Below are 14,044 nucleotides of genomic sequence, written 5' to 3'. Positions count from 1 at the left end.
GGCACCAAACCCTCCCAAACAACCTGTTTATTATCAAATCAAACCAAGCCAAACAGATCTCATTACGAAAAGACTCTACTAAGAAATGCAGAGTGAATTAGAGGTGTATATGCAGGGGTTCAGAGGTCACAGACGCCCTTTTTGGTTTCAAAAAGTCGTAGGCTTTTCTTGTGACTAACTTACACCCCCTGGTGGTTGAAAATATATGGCACTTGGCGTTGGTGCAATATTTAAAATGGTCCAGTAGGGGTCAGAGTAAATGCACTTCTTTGGGTATCATCCAAAGTGCTCCTGTAGGGGTCTCAAGCGGAGCGTGTTCTCAGTATTTTGTGGAACGTTTCATTTGATGGTGAACGCGAGACAGCAGTGAGGCTTAATGAGTTAACACGTAAAACTGACTTCAGCCCCTCGCACCACCTTAAAACTAGAACCCACGTGCTGGAAGTAGTGGGGGCACCAACCTCCTTGCAGGTAAACCGCTTTAGGAGTAACGTTGCTGTGAAAGGTTCAGACTGTAAGGCGGCTACAGACATTGTTGTCATGGTTACAGATGTGACAGATGACCCACTGCTATTGGTTGTCATCCTCTTTTTCTAGTCGCCTTTGTTTGCTTTGTCCGCCCCCCCCAAAAAAGCAAGTGATGCAATCCGATTCTTGCTGCAGGCCAGGCAATGTCAATCTGCTATTGCTATTTTTACCTCTCAGTAAATCCCGAGAGCTCAATTTAGATTAAAAGGTGGGTTATATTTTAATTGTGATGCTTTCACTTCCGCAACAAAACAACCATTAAAAACAATAAAAACGTCTCTCCCTCCTATATGCTTGTGCTCAGAGAAAGATGTGGCGCAAATATGACCTGAACAACGAGCCGTTTAATAAAAAAAAGTGTTATCTCATAACGACAGCAACATGAATAATGAATGCCCCGAGCTCCTACTTCCCACTCTCTCTTTGTACTCCAAGTTTAATGACATGATTTCCATTAGAAAATGTCAGCCCGTGAGATTACCTCAGCATCGTCTCTAACCAAGAGAAGCTAATTGAATAAATTAATCATCGGGAGATCGTCGATCCACTTGTTGTTCCTCAGTGAATTAGGTTTTACAGAGGTACATCCTGTGCATCCCAGATTAGCACCTGCACCCTTTGTGTTAGATAACATATACACAGCAACAGCTTGAAATTACTTAATATGCTAATAATGTTTACACCATCCATGCTTTCCACTTCCAACAAACAGTGGAAAGAACAGTAAAACTTTATTAGGGCATTTTGTGTGACAGACAGTAGTCTAGACAATAAATGCAGTACTTCATGGAAAGTGCAGTAGAAGAAAATATTTATACTGTCATGAAGGGAAAAGATTCAATGAGCCAAATGGCAGTCTAAAGACAGAAAGACAGGACTGTGGTCGAGAGCCAGAGATCAATGATAACTAATGATTAAATAAAGAGTAGTGTATAAACACATGGAGAGTGAAAAGAAGTAAGAAAAGAACAGACACTAAGTGCATAATGGGAAGCCCCAAGTAGCCTATTGCAGCAGGACTAAGGGAGGGTTTAGGGTCACGTGATCCAGCCCTAACCATAAGCGTCATCAAAAAGGAAAGTTTTAAGCTTAATCTTAAGACTAAAGAGGGCATCTGTCTCTTGAATGCAAACTGGAAAGTTGTTCCATAGAAGACGGGCCTGATAGAAATGCAACATAGGCTATAGCATCTGCATTTAAACCAAAATGTAGCTAGAACCGTTCCCGAAAGTTACATTTTGGCACTCATGTATCAACTAATAAGTGAAAACTAACTAACCAAAATGGAAACTGGATAAAGGACAAACAACAGATTTCACTGCATCTTTGGATTCTTAATAACCATGAGCCACACGGCGTGCACAGACAGCAGGGACAGAATGCAGTGAAACTTTCCATCCGGCTTCCAGCGAATGAATGCACAATGAGAAGACTTCTGTTCATCCACAGATTGGCTTTCACATTATTGGGCTGTTTAATTCTCTTTCTACTGACATATTTTACTTGCATGCAGCACCGACTGGGGCCCCTGGCCTCACCCAGGAGTCATCCCGATTGCAATATTGCATATTTTTATACCAATTAAATCAGTACCTGTATTGCTGATACCAATACCAATACTGATACTTTTTTATATAAAGGTAGCGCATGTAGGGGACAGCAGTGTGTCATGACTTATGAAATGAATCATCATCAATTTGCAAATTCTGAACACATTTTTAATGACCACTAAATCCCTGTGATTTTTACTTTCCACAGTAATTAGATAAAACAGAAAAACACACCTTTCAGCTTTTCATGTGTATTAAAACTGGGTTTTTATGAAGATCTAGAATGTAAATGCGCCCATCTCTAAAGCATTTGGGTCAGATTCTGTTCTTGCACTAGAACCACCAAAGGGGTCATTTTGGGTTAATTTGACCCCCTTGGTGGTTGTAGTGTAACTCTGTTAGACTAAATTCTCATATTTCATGACTTTTCCTATGGCCTCATTCATCCAACACTGAATCTTTGGCCGTGTGAGATAAAAATTAATAATAATTATGCCCATTTATCCTTTGAATCACCACGGACGTCTTTTTGACCTGATGGAAATGAATGTAAAAACTACTACTGCAGCACACCATGTTGCCTAGCAACACAATTGTTTACCCACATTTTGACATTAAGCCTGTTATAACATGATATAATACCTGTCTGACCAGTCTGCCAGCCAAGCTCTCACTGTGGTTGTACAAACACCAGAAATGACTAATTGATACCAACGCTGGTATTGGTACAGGATCGATCCTTTGTTTAAATCCTTTAAGTTCAGTATGTAGCGCAATTGACACTGAATTGTGTTACATTTATTATTATTATTACTGAAATGAAAAAAAAAATACTTCAAATATTAAAAAGCACTATGAAAAATATCGGAGTGTTTTTGTGCTGTTTGCCAAATTCTTTTTATTTATAGCCTGTAGCACATTTAAACAACAGAAGCTGAGTGCTTTATAGGCATATTTACATTCCATGTCTCCAAAAACATAGATCAACAGAATAGCAGGGAGTATGGCAATGTTTTATTTCTGTCTACACACAGCCAGCTCCTCTGTTGGCAGACCCGATTATTTCCAAGCCTGGGAAAATCCCTCGAATGCTTTTGTACCGCGTGCTGTCTAGCGATGATGGAAAATATGCTGCTATCATTGATGGTCGGTCATATGACTGTTGACCATGTCCCTCCCACAGAAGCCTCCTCAGATGTCACATGCAGCGGTTGGTAGTCACACAAACCTGCCAAATGTTCCCACCCAGTGTAAAGTATTGTTCCAGTCCTCATTGGTGTTCAGCACATCAGCTTTATTATTGTTTGGATTTTCCATGATTTTTTCCATGATGGTTCACTCTTTCGCTTAAGTTTTAATTAGCTGTAATATTATAGTTCTAATGTTTTAATATAATTTGGGACATATATGTATAGAAAAAGAAGCTCAGAATAGGTTTGTGAAGGCGCATGATTCACAGTCATGTGCACATCTCAGTCTTAGTGCTGGATGTGTTGACAGGTTTGAGCAATATGACCTGATTAGAGACCAGAACTAAAGACATGTTCTGCTTCATTTAGTTAGTTAGTTTTGTAAAGTGCTGTTTCAGTTATAGTCCATTTTGTTTTATTGTTCAAGTGTATTTCTTTTAATTCAAATGTTTTTTCTCTCCACGCCTGTTTTTGAGTTGACTATAATAACATTGCTCCTGATGCAAAACACACACATGAGAAAAGTGAGTTAGTGCAGTCTTTTTTTCTAGTACAGGGCATGACTGATGCCACCAATCAAAACTCAGTCTGTGCTGATATTTTTTAACTAAAAGCACATCGTTCACCAAAGCCAGTGCTGTATTTTTCCAGTTTTCAGAAAGTGATTTGTAATGTAATGTAATTCGTTTTTCCTCTTTCTTCATGCATTACCTCCAGACAAGTTCCATGAAATTTTCACTAGTAGTTCTTGCACACTCTTGCTGACAAACAGAAGTGCAAACAGCACATACCCACATAGTTTCAGCAATGGAAAAAAATGCACCATCCCCCCAGAAGGCCAAAACCTAGATTCTTATCCTGGGCCTCTACAAGACGAAGCTAAAAGATGAGATAAAAGCACTGCTCTTTGCTTTTGGCCTCATTTTAGTGGTGAATTTGACAAACATGTCTACATTTAATAATAGTAATACCACTACTACGAATAATGACAAAGACCTAATTTTTAATGGCAAAGACATCACCCCACTGTCTGCCCATTTACCCAGTTAGAAAACAAAAACCAATGTGGTGGATATCTTCTTGTTAGTACTCAGTTTAAAAACAGATAAGCTCCTTTTTTTCACTATTCACAATAAAATTTGCTGGTTTTTACTCTGAAACAATGCAACAAGTGGATTCACACACATTATCTGTTGTTGTTTTTTTTAAAAAAACTATTATAAAGTCCTTTATTTCTTATAGTATAATTTGTAATGTAGAAAAACAAAGAAGAACCCCCCCCCCCCCCCCCCAACACACACACACACACACACACACACACACACACACACACACACACACACACACAAAAAGCCCAAAGGTCTACAGTAATGTTTTTAAAAATCCCACGGAAATTATAGCCTACTACTAACTTCCTCTTTTTTGCCAGTGGAATTCTCACATAACGTCTGTGGACAGGAAATGAAGGACCACGAAAACATTAGCACTTTCAGGCGAAATAGGACATCTAAATTTTATCTCATTGTATTACAAGATACTTTGGTCAATTAATTTCCTCCTATTTGTGAGCTTATTATTTAGAAATATTTCAGTCATTGCTTGTAATTTTTCACACCAACAGCGAACAGATAAAGCCCGTGCCCTAAATCGGTTCTGCTTCACTTATTTTGAAAGTGCAGTAACCGGAAATTGTGTTATAGTCTCCCCCTGCACGCGTTCTGTACGTTCATACGTCAATGTAGCGGATCAATGACAAAAGAGGGCTGTGTGGTAGTGCCCCCCTAAACATGCCTGTTTTCCCCGGGGTTGCATGCTCCATATGACCCGGGATGGGACTCTCTCCGCCGCCTAAATCAGCGATTTAGTTCACTGAAGCGACGGAGCTGGAGCGTTAAAACAAACAGAGGCTAACGGGCTGTTTATTTATTCAAGAGAAGATGGCGGAGTTCTCGCCCGTCCTGCCGATGCGGGATGGAGGAGGACGATTTGCCCAGCCCATCTTCCCTCGGTCCAGGTCCGGTTCCGAGTCAGAGAGTGAACTGTCCCAGAGTCTGGCCCGGACCAAGATCCGCTCGTACGGCAGCACAGCCAGCGTCACGGCCTCCCTGGGGGAGAAATACATAGAGCATCGGGTTACAGACAGCGATACTCTGCAAGGGATTGCTCTCAAATACGGTGTCACGGTAAGGTCGCTTCTCGGCCATAGATAGCAGTGTATGCGTTGATGTTTACCTTGACGGAACTAGAGATTGCATTAAACACACCACACTGACAGATAAGAGGAGCAAACACTGAAACGGACACAAGGGAAGGCATTTTCTCTTACTTTCCACTCTCTGATTCTACTAAAAGTCACGCACTAAGAAATCCGAGCCCAGAAAGTTGTCCGTAAACTCTCTGCATTGTGACTGAACACCTGGGGACTATTTCCGTTCACCTTGAGAGAACAGAAAGCTCACTTCCATATTTTACTTTCGCTTTTACTCCTAATGTAAACGTCAGGCAGTACTGAGGACCCCCCAAATGCAGCTAAATTATTCCAATTTGAAAGAGGCGTGAAATATTTGCTTCGAGGGTTCAGAGTTTCCACTCTGAGTTCAGATGGGTGAGAGCAAAAGTTTGACAAGCTTGCTGTGAGGATGATCACTTGGTCAAAAATGGGCTCTACCTGAGTGTCGACATCTCAAGTTTCCTCAAAAAGTCCAGTTTGTGAAGTGACTCTGCATGATTCCTATCCAGGGTTAGAATAAGTAATCTGCTTCACATGCAATGCTATATTCTCTTAATAAAAAAACAAAACAAAACAAAAAAAAACAATACACGCACACATGCAGGATATTTACCTGCTGTGAGTTAACCACTTCCTGTTTCTTGTTCATTTTTACCCGAAATGACCTCTGAAACAGCCGAAAAATACCCTGCCAGTCACTTCACTGGTTCCCAAATGTAAAACACAAGTTTTACTTTGTTTGAAGGGCTGCTGACAGAACTGACTGATGTTCAGACTGCTGTGACTTCAGGGAGTGAAAGTGTTCCTCTAATATATTACTAATATATTTAAGTTTAAAGACTGGGCTTTTGTGTAAAATAAATAAATACCATATACACTCATCAGCCACTTCATTTGATACATCAGCTGCTGGTTATAGCAAGTGTGTAATTAGCCACTCGCATGGCAGCAACTCTGTGCATTGCGACATATAGACATGGTCACGATGACTTGCTGAGCATCAGAAAGGGGAAGAAGAATGATAGAAGTTACTTTGAACATTTCATGGTTGCTGGTTCAGGATGGGCAGCTGTGAGTATTTCAGAAACCGTTGATCTACTGGGATTTTCCCACACAACTCTGGGGTTTACAGAGAATGAAGAATAAGAAACAGAGAGCGAGAGTCAATCCTCAGGGAGAAAATGCCTCGTTGCTGCTAGAGATCAGAGGAGAATGGCCTGACGTCTTCGAGCTGATAGGAAGGAAACATTAACTCAAATAACTGCTTGTTACATTCAAGAAGAAGCAGAAGAGCATCTTGAGTGCACATCATGTTGAATCTTGAAGCAGATGGCCTACAGCAGCAGAAGAAGACCACATTGGGGTCCACTCCTGTCAACTAAGAACAAGAAACAAAGCCTACAGTTTCCACAGGGTCATCAAAATAGGATGAAAGAAGATTTCAAACAATGGTAAATGGACTGGTTCTTATATAGCGCTTTTTCTACTCTTCTGAGCACTCAAAGTGCTTTGCACAACTTGTGCATTCACACCCATTTGCACAAGCACATTTTTTCTAAGTGCTTTCTAAGTAACATCCACACACACTCATACTCCGATGGATGCATCGGAGAGCAATTTGGGGTTAATATCCAAGGCATGCAGACTAGGGGAAGCCAGGAATCGAACCACCAACCTTCCAATCAGTAGATGACCTGCTTTACCGCCTATCTAAACTACAGCCAGGCTCTACCGCCTGGCTGTAGTTTAGATAGTCTGGATTTCTGCTGAGATGTGTGGATAGGGTCAGAATTGATCATAAACAACACAAAAGGTTATGTCCCTCTTGTCTCCAGTGGTTGTGGACGGTACATCAGATTGAATGTCACATCTACCTGAGTATTGTCGCTGCTTTATGCAGGATCACAAAGCTCAAGTCATCTCAAATTGGTTTCTTGAGCGTGACAGTGAGTTTCCTGTACTCAAATGGCCTCCACAGTCACAAGATCTAAATCTAGCGGAGCATCATATTGACGGGGTGGAACAGGGCATTCTCATTATTGACGTACAGCCGATAAATCCACGGCAACTGTATGATGCTACGCTTTAAAGTCAATATGGAGCAAAATCTCTGAGGAATGTTTTCAGTGCCATGAAGAATTAAGTCAGTCCTGAAGGCAAAAGGCGATTCAAACCGGTACCAGCAAGGTATAACTAACCATGTGGTCAGTGATTGTATTTAAAATACTGCTATCAAATATAGATACGCAGATATAAGATGATTTTCTTTTCAGATGAGAGGCAGGGGTGCCATCAAAATAAGTGTGTAGTGAGAATTTCATCAGAATTGATTAAATAGAGTTTTAACATTTCTTTCTTTCTTTCTTTCTTTCTTTCTTGCTTTCTTGCTTTCTTGCTTTCTTGCTTTTGCTGTCATCTTCCAGATGGAGCAGATCAAGCGAGCCAATAAGCTGTTCAGCAATGACTGCATCTTCCTGAGGAACAGCCTCAACATCCCCGTGGTGTCAGAGAAGCGCTCCATATTTAATGGACTGTCTCTCGAGTCTCCTGATGGGGATGGTGACACGGCTTGCCAGGAGGCAGACGCACCTTGTATTATCACGCAGGACATCGAGGGACCCTCGCCGCCCCCTTCCCCGCCCCGTGAGCACTCCAGACCTGCTCAGCCTCAGCCAGAGGAGCTGTCAGCCAAAGACTTCTTACACAGACTGGACTTGCAAATTAAACAGTCAAAGCAGGCTGCGCGCAGACTGAAAGAAGAAGAAGAAGTGAGGTGAGGTGTTAAACAACAGCCAGCAAACTGCTTCCTCTTTTATGTGTGCTGATAAGTAACCACTTTCATACTATTTTTGTGAGCACCATTGCTCATTTCAGGTTTTTTCCTCTGGGCCGCTGCTTCTCACACTGGTGCTTTCTTCTAAGCATTGCATCCAATCAGACTTTGTTCTGATTGACCTTTGCCTCATGGTCAGATGCAAAAACTGATACTGTGTCTTGGTTTGGTATCAACCAATGACACGACATAAATGCCAAGTCATTTTTTTTCAAGCGTAGTAGACAGAAAACCGCATAATGTTTGCGTGTTTTGACCTCGATTGACCAATGTTTCACCTTCTCACGTGTCCCCACACAGATGTCACTGCAGGGGCTCGCACACTTGCTTTTAATTTTCCAGACAGCTTCCTGCTCTTTTCTCACATGGGCGCAGTCCAGAAAAGTTCAGGGCTGCAGTGAATTTGCGGAAACGGCTTACAGTGCAGCGTCGTCTGAAGTGAACCGCTCTCATCTTCTCTTTGAGCTCAGCGGGAGCTCGTCAGAAATCCCAGTCAGCATGAATAAGCCCTTTTAAAATGTTCTCACAGAGAGAAGATCGAAGCTAGGAGTACAGGTTTTTGCCGTTCTGCAGTACTAGTCAGGTATTTAGTGTGAGATCTGACTTGCCCTCGCACGTCCTACCTCTGCGTGCTGAGGCAGAGAAGCCGGTCGCGTCTGCTCAGTAGTGAAGCAGCAGTAAGTGCCTGGCGTACAGCGTTCATAGAGAAACGGGCTTTGTTGGTACTATCACTTTGGAGGACTGAGTCACGCTGTGAGTCATATTGCTCCCGCTATCTAGTATTTAACTTCAATATTTGGTTCACACATTCGCCCAACAAGCAAAAGATCCTCCAGTTCGATCCCTGGAGGAGATATGTGTCCTTTGGGGTGCAGTTGTGTCATGAAGGGCATCCGGTGTAAAAGAAAAAAGCAAAATCTGTCAAATTAAATGTGTGCATCTGCCCGATGTACTGAGCCCCTCGTGAATAAGGGAACAGCTCAAAGTAGATACTACATTTGAAAAAATAACCATTCCTGCGTTCTCTTCCTATAAAATATATATATATATATATATATATATATATATATATATATATATATATATATATATATATATATATATATATATATATATATATTAGGGGTGCAACGATACACAAAATTCACGGTTCGGCTCGGTTCGATACTTTGGTGTCACGGTTCGATATTTTTTCGATACAAAAAAATGTTCATGCCTTTTTAATTTGTCATTTATTAAAATTATAAATATATATTTTAACTCAAAAGTACAGTTTTTAAATTTAACCCTAACCCTTGTGCGTGTTTTTTATTTTGACAGCGAATGCGCACCTGCGGACCACTTATGTGCAGCCCTGGTTATTTAGCTCGTCATATTGCAGCCACAGAAATTCTTTTGTCCATGAAACCATAAAGCTGCACTTTCTTTTTGCCTTATAGTCTGATTTGTCATAACTTCTCCGTTTTGTGGTAAGCTTTTCTTTGGCTGTCACTTCTTCACCCCGACCTGTCTTATTTGGCTCAGCAGAACTGAAATATATATCCTGCTGCTTTTACACACACACTCACATAAGCTCAGCGATTCTCTGCGCGATCAACCTCTCACATGTTTAAGCTTGCTGCGGGAGATTTCACTTGTCATGTTTGCATAGTAAGCTAACGATTAATAAGACGATGTCAGAGGAATTGGTGCACAAATTATCATCACTCACAGATCAGTGCTGTCGCTCTCTATACACAGTTTGCACGATTGCAAAGTGAAAGCAAAAAAACAAGCGCAAATTCAAACGCGATTTCAATATGTCACATATTGACAGTGGCTCACCGATGCCAATGACATAATTACCCAGCTACATTTCTGAAAGAATGCAAAAGCATTGACATATATTTTTCCTTCCTACAATAGCCCGACGGGCAGGGAAGAGATAGATTTTGGTAGCCCGACTGGAAAAATCGCTAGCTCCAGGACGTCGGGCTAGCGATATTCCTCTGATTGAGGAATCACTCATCTTTGGAAAAGAGAGTTTATTACAGAGAAATGGCTCCTTCCAAAATAAAAGTTATACTATCCGCTTCTTCTGGGCTATATTCTCAGCAGCATATTAAACACATAAGGAGAATCCTGTGCTAACAGCTGTCTAAATGACTCGGCTAAAGTTAGTAGCATGCTTGTTGTTTTTGTCTTTGCACTAGGATGATGTCGGCTCATATTCGTTGTGTTCCCACTAGTGCTTTCAGGTTAATCTCGTTGAAATGACCTTAACGCCACAACACGGCAAATCTCCGTTAACGAGCTACCGCCGATCGCCCCGTGCATGGGGCTAGACGGCCAACACGTTAACGAGCTAACTGCGCTAACACACTAGTTCCCACCCATGTAATTGAGCATTGCATGGCACATCCAACATACTGTTTTACTTTAGTCCATGACTCGCTTACCTTCAGGGTCATACGTCACATGAAAACCAAAATAATTCCAAACGCCAGATCTGAATGAGGGTGGGGGAGGTCCATGTTGCAAGGAGAGCTTAACTTCTGTCTCGCTAGCTTGCCCTGCTCTCTTCCTTCTGACTATGCTGTCTGTGTGGAGCGCTCAGTGGATCTGCGCTCGACAGTGCAGCCTAGGCGGAGTAGTCGAACGCAGATTCACTGAGCACTCAACACAGACAGCATCGTCAGAAGGAAAGTTGATAAAATAAATTACAAATGTTGTATTGTTCGATACATATGCGTACCGAACCGAAAGCACTGTATCGAACGGTTCAATATCGATACGAATATCGTTGCACCCCTAATATATATATATCCACCTTTACTGCCTACATACATTACAGTGCAAAATTGTGTCTCTCATTTCATTATTACACACTCTATTCAGCTCATGCATTTCCTATGAATCTATTTTTAAGCACAGATCTGTGCTTTTAACTCTAAATCTGTGGTTTGGTGTTACAAAATGCATCAGCTTTTAATTTCTCTTTCAGAGTTCGCCTGCTGGCTTTGTCAAATCTGTGCTCTGTGTTTAGTCCCGCTTCTGACTTCAGTCACATAAAAGGCTGCCTTATAGTGTGTTTAGGCAAACAAAGGCGCACTCCCTTGTTTATACAGAGTGCTAGGGCAAACACGAGCAGCGTGCCTGCTTGACTTTAATGCCTGGGATGAAATGAACCACAAGCCCCCTTGAGTTAAACCAATGACCCAGTTCTCCCTTCTGAAGACCTTCTATCATTTGTGCACCCGTGGCTATTATATTACAACAAGTTAGGAATACAGCACAGATTAATCTGTAAAATTATGTTTGCATGTTTTAGTGAAAGTATTCACCTCTTCAGTGTATTTTCAACTGCAGGTGCTATTCGGTAAGGTTAGTAACATTCAAGAGATTACAGACACCCTCGCTGAAATTTTCAAAACTAGGCAGCTCATGTTAGAATGGTCTCAATAGCTCCAGAGGTTTGAATTAAAAGTACATACATTTGATTGGTGCATACTGGTGGAATAACCATTACAGAAACATAAACAATGTCAATAAAAACAAATGTTTGTTGTTTTTTTTAATTACCGATACTCTTAATGTAGGACAGCTGTGGGATAAAGCTTACATTAGATGGAGGTGTGATATATCTGTTAAGAACTTTGTGTGTTTATATGTATATTTTCAGGAAATCTGTAATCTAATGGCCGCCACACATTTGAACTACATAACAACATAACTGGAATCTGGTGAACCAGTTAGGTTTCTGTGAGGGTTATTGAAAGCCAAACTACACTGAGAGTAAGTTATTTGTGGTTTAAAAGATTGATTTTATCCTAAGTCGAAGGAAATCCGCCACATCGCATTAGCGGTCATTTCGCTTTTTACCCTCAAAGTTGTGGTATAGAACCTTTTTTGCATCCTTTTTTGATGTTCATCCTCTCATATTTCAGCCTCTAGTTAAATAAACTCTCAGCAGCTTCACTGTTGCTGCAGTAGTCGTAAAAGCGAATGTTAACACTTGTGATGGATCTCAGGACATTGATGTTTTATACTGATCGGCCCACTTTTTCTGAACATGTGAGCTCTGAGCTGTGATTGAGAACGAGGCAGCGACTTGGTCAGCCTCGTCCAATATTCACATCCTTACCTACACTGAAGAGGAGTGAGGCGTAAAAGAGAGTATGTGTCTGTAATCGAATTGAGGTTAAGGCTGTAACATGTTTTTTTAAATTTCCTCTTGTTTGCAGGAGCAGCGAGGAGAATTACGCGGCCCCCACGACATCATACCAGGAGATCTAAAGAGCAATCTGTTTACCCAAAGTCTCGGACACGCTTGCCCACGCACACAAACACTACCGCAGCCTCGTTGCTTTTTTCTTTTTACCTTTTCATGTTTACTGAACCGCGTTCAGCAAGTGTCATTTCTGCCTTTTTATTTATTGAAATGCAGTTCTTATGATGTACATTACAAGCCCATTTCCAAGACTGCTGCTGTGCTGTGTGAAATGTAAATATTAACTTAGCCTGTCCTGGTGGTCATAGGTCAAAAGGCAACACACATCCTAGATATGTTGCCACTTTATCACAGGGCAACCGTTCCCACTCCTACCTATAGTTAATTTAGACTCGCTACTACCAGAAGCGAAGACGCTCATATCTATGGAAGCTTGTTTTTGCCAGAGGAAAAAAGTTTTTCAATCCACAAGTCATCATTTCAAAATCATTTCAAAATTTCAAGGTAGGCATCTGAGAAACTGTGACAGAAACAAGCTTCCTATAGATCTGCCGCCATGCAGGGAGGTCTAAGCAAGACAAGGCCAGACCACTTTTTTGCACATATTCCAGCAGCGTGGCTCTGGAGAGTCTGGGTGCTAAACACCCACTGAAAGCTCGTGACACATTACAAAAACCAAATCTCCCAACAGACGCTCCAGACTGTTCCGTTAAGAAAAGGAGGTGATATAACACGGTAGTGAGAGACGTGCGCCTGACTCAGCATTTTGGCATCCAATTCATAAACGATAATTTATTCTTGTTAAAACAATGTTTTCAAATTCGTCATGCTGTGTTCATGATACGTCTAGATAAATCTGGGGTTTAAATATATGTATGTGTATTTTTTTAAATTTCCATTTTACATGGCACATCTCCTGGAAGTAGGTTTGAGGGTATTTTTTTTTTTTTGTAGTTTCACCAAGTCGCTCACATCTCATCTGGAGGAGCATCTGAGCACACGTGCCCGTCCACATATGATATGCTTGCAAAGCTGCTGTACAGAACCTACCTGCTGCATATGTTCAGATACAATCTCACTCACACACACACACACACACACACACACACACACACACACACACACACACACACACACACACACACACACACACACACACACACAGGGCGCTAAGCAATGCCAGAAGGATTAGCTTGTTAGACTTCTGATGTTCTAAATCTCCTCCTAGAATAGGATCGTCGGAAAGTATATTCAGGCCTTCCTCATCAGTGTTTACTCGGTTCGAGCTCACCCCACACGGAGGCGGCGGATGGACTCAAGCCTTTGAACGCAGTTCCATTTGCCCTGTTTGAGAACAAATGGGACCGCTCTTATTATTATTTTGTTTTGTGAGTGTGATTGCATTATTTATGTGTGGAGAACTGTCTGTATCAACTGTTTTATTGTGCTTTTAAGTTCTATTGGGTTTTATTTGGACAGAATAAATGCATATTTAAGCAAATA

At 41.3% G+C, this 14,044-nt stretch overlaps 1 protein-coding gene across 1 annotated transcript; it reads left to right on the top strand.

Moving 5' to 3' along the window:
* Window positions 1-4,388: 4,388 nt before the first annotated feature.
* lysmd2 (LysM, putative peptidoglycan-binding, domain containing 2) lies at window positions 4,389-14,042 on the top strand. Its single transcript, XM_026163726.2, has 3 exons — window positions 4,389-5,451; window positions 7,922-8,271; window positions 12,555-14,042. The coding sequence occupies exons 1-3, from the start codon at window positions 5,206-5,208 to the stop codon at window positions 12,604-12,606; spliced, it is 648 nt and encodes a 215-aa protein (XP_026019511.1). The 5' UTR covers window positions 4,389-5,205; the 3' UTR covers window positions 12,607-14,042.
* Window positions 14,043-14,044: the final 2 nt, after the last annotated feature.

Source organism: Astatotilapia calliptera, chromosome 1 (genome assembly GCF_964374335.1).
Source record: "Astatotilapia calliptera chromosome 1, fAstCal68.1, whole genome shotgun sequence".
Classification (NCBI taxonomy): Eukaryota; Metazoa; Chordata; class Actinopteri; order Cichliformes; family Cichlidae; genus Astatotilapia; species Astatotilapia calliptera.
This window is presented reverse-complemented; position numbering and strand designations above follow the sequence as displayed.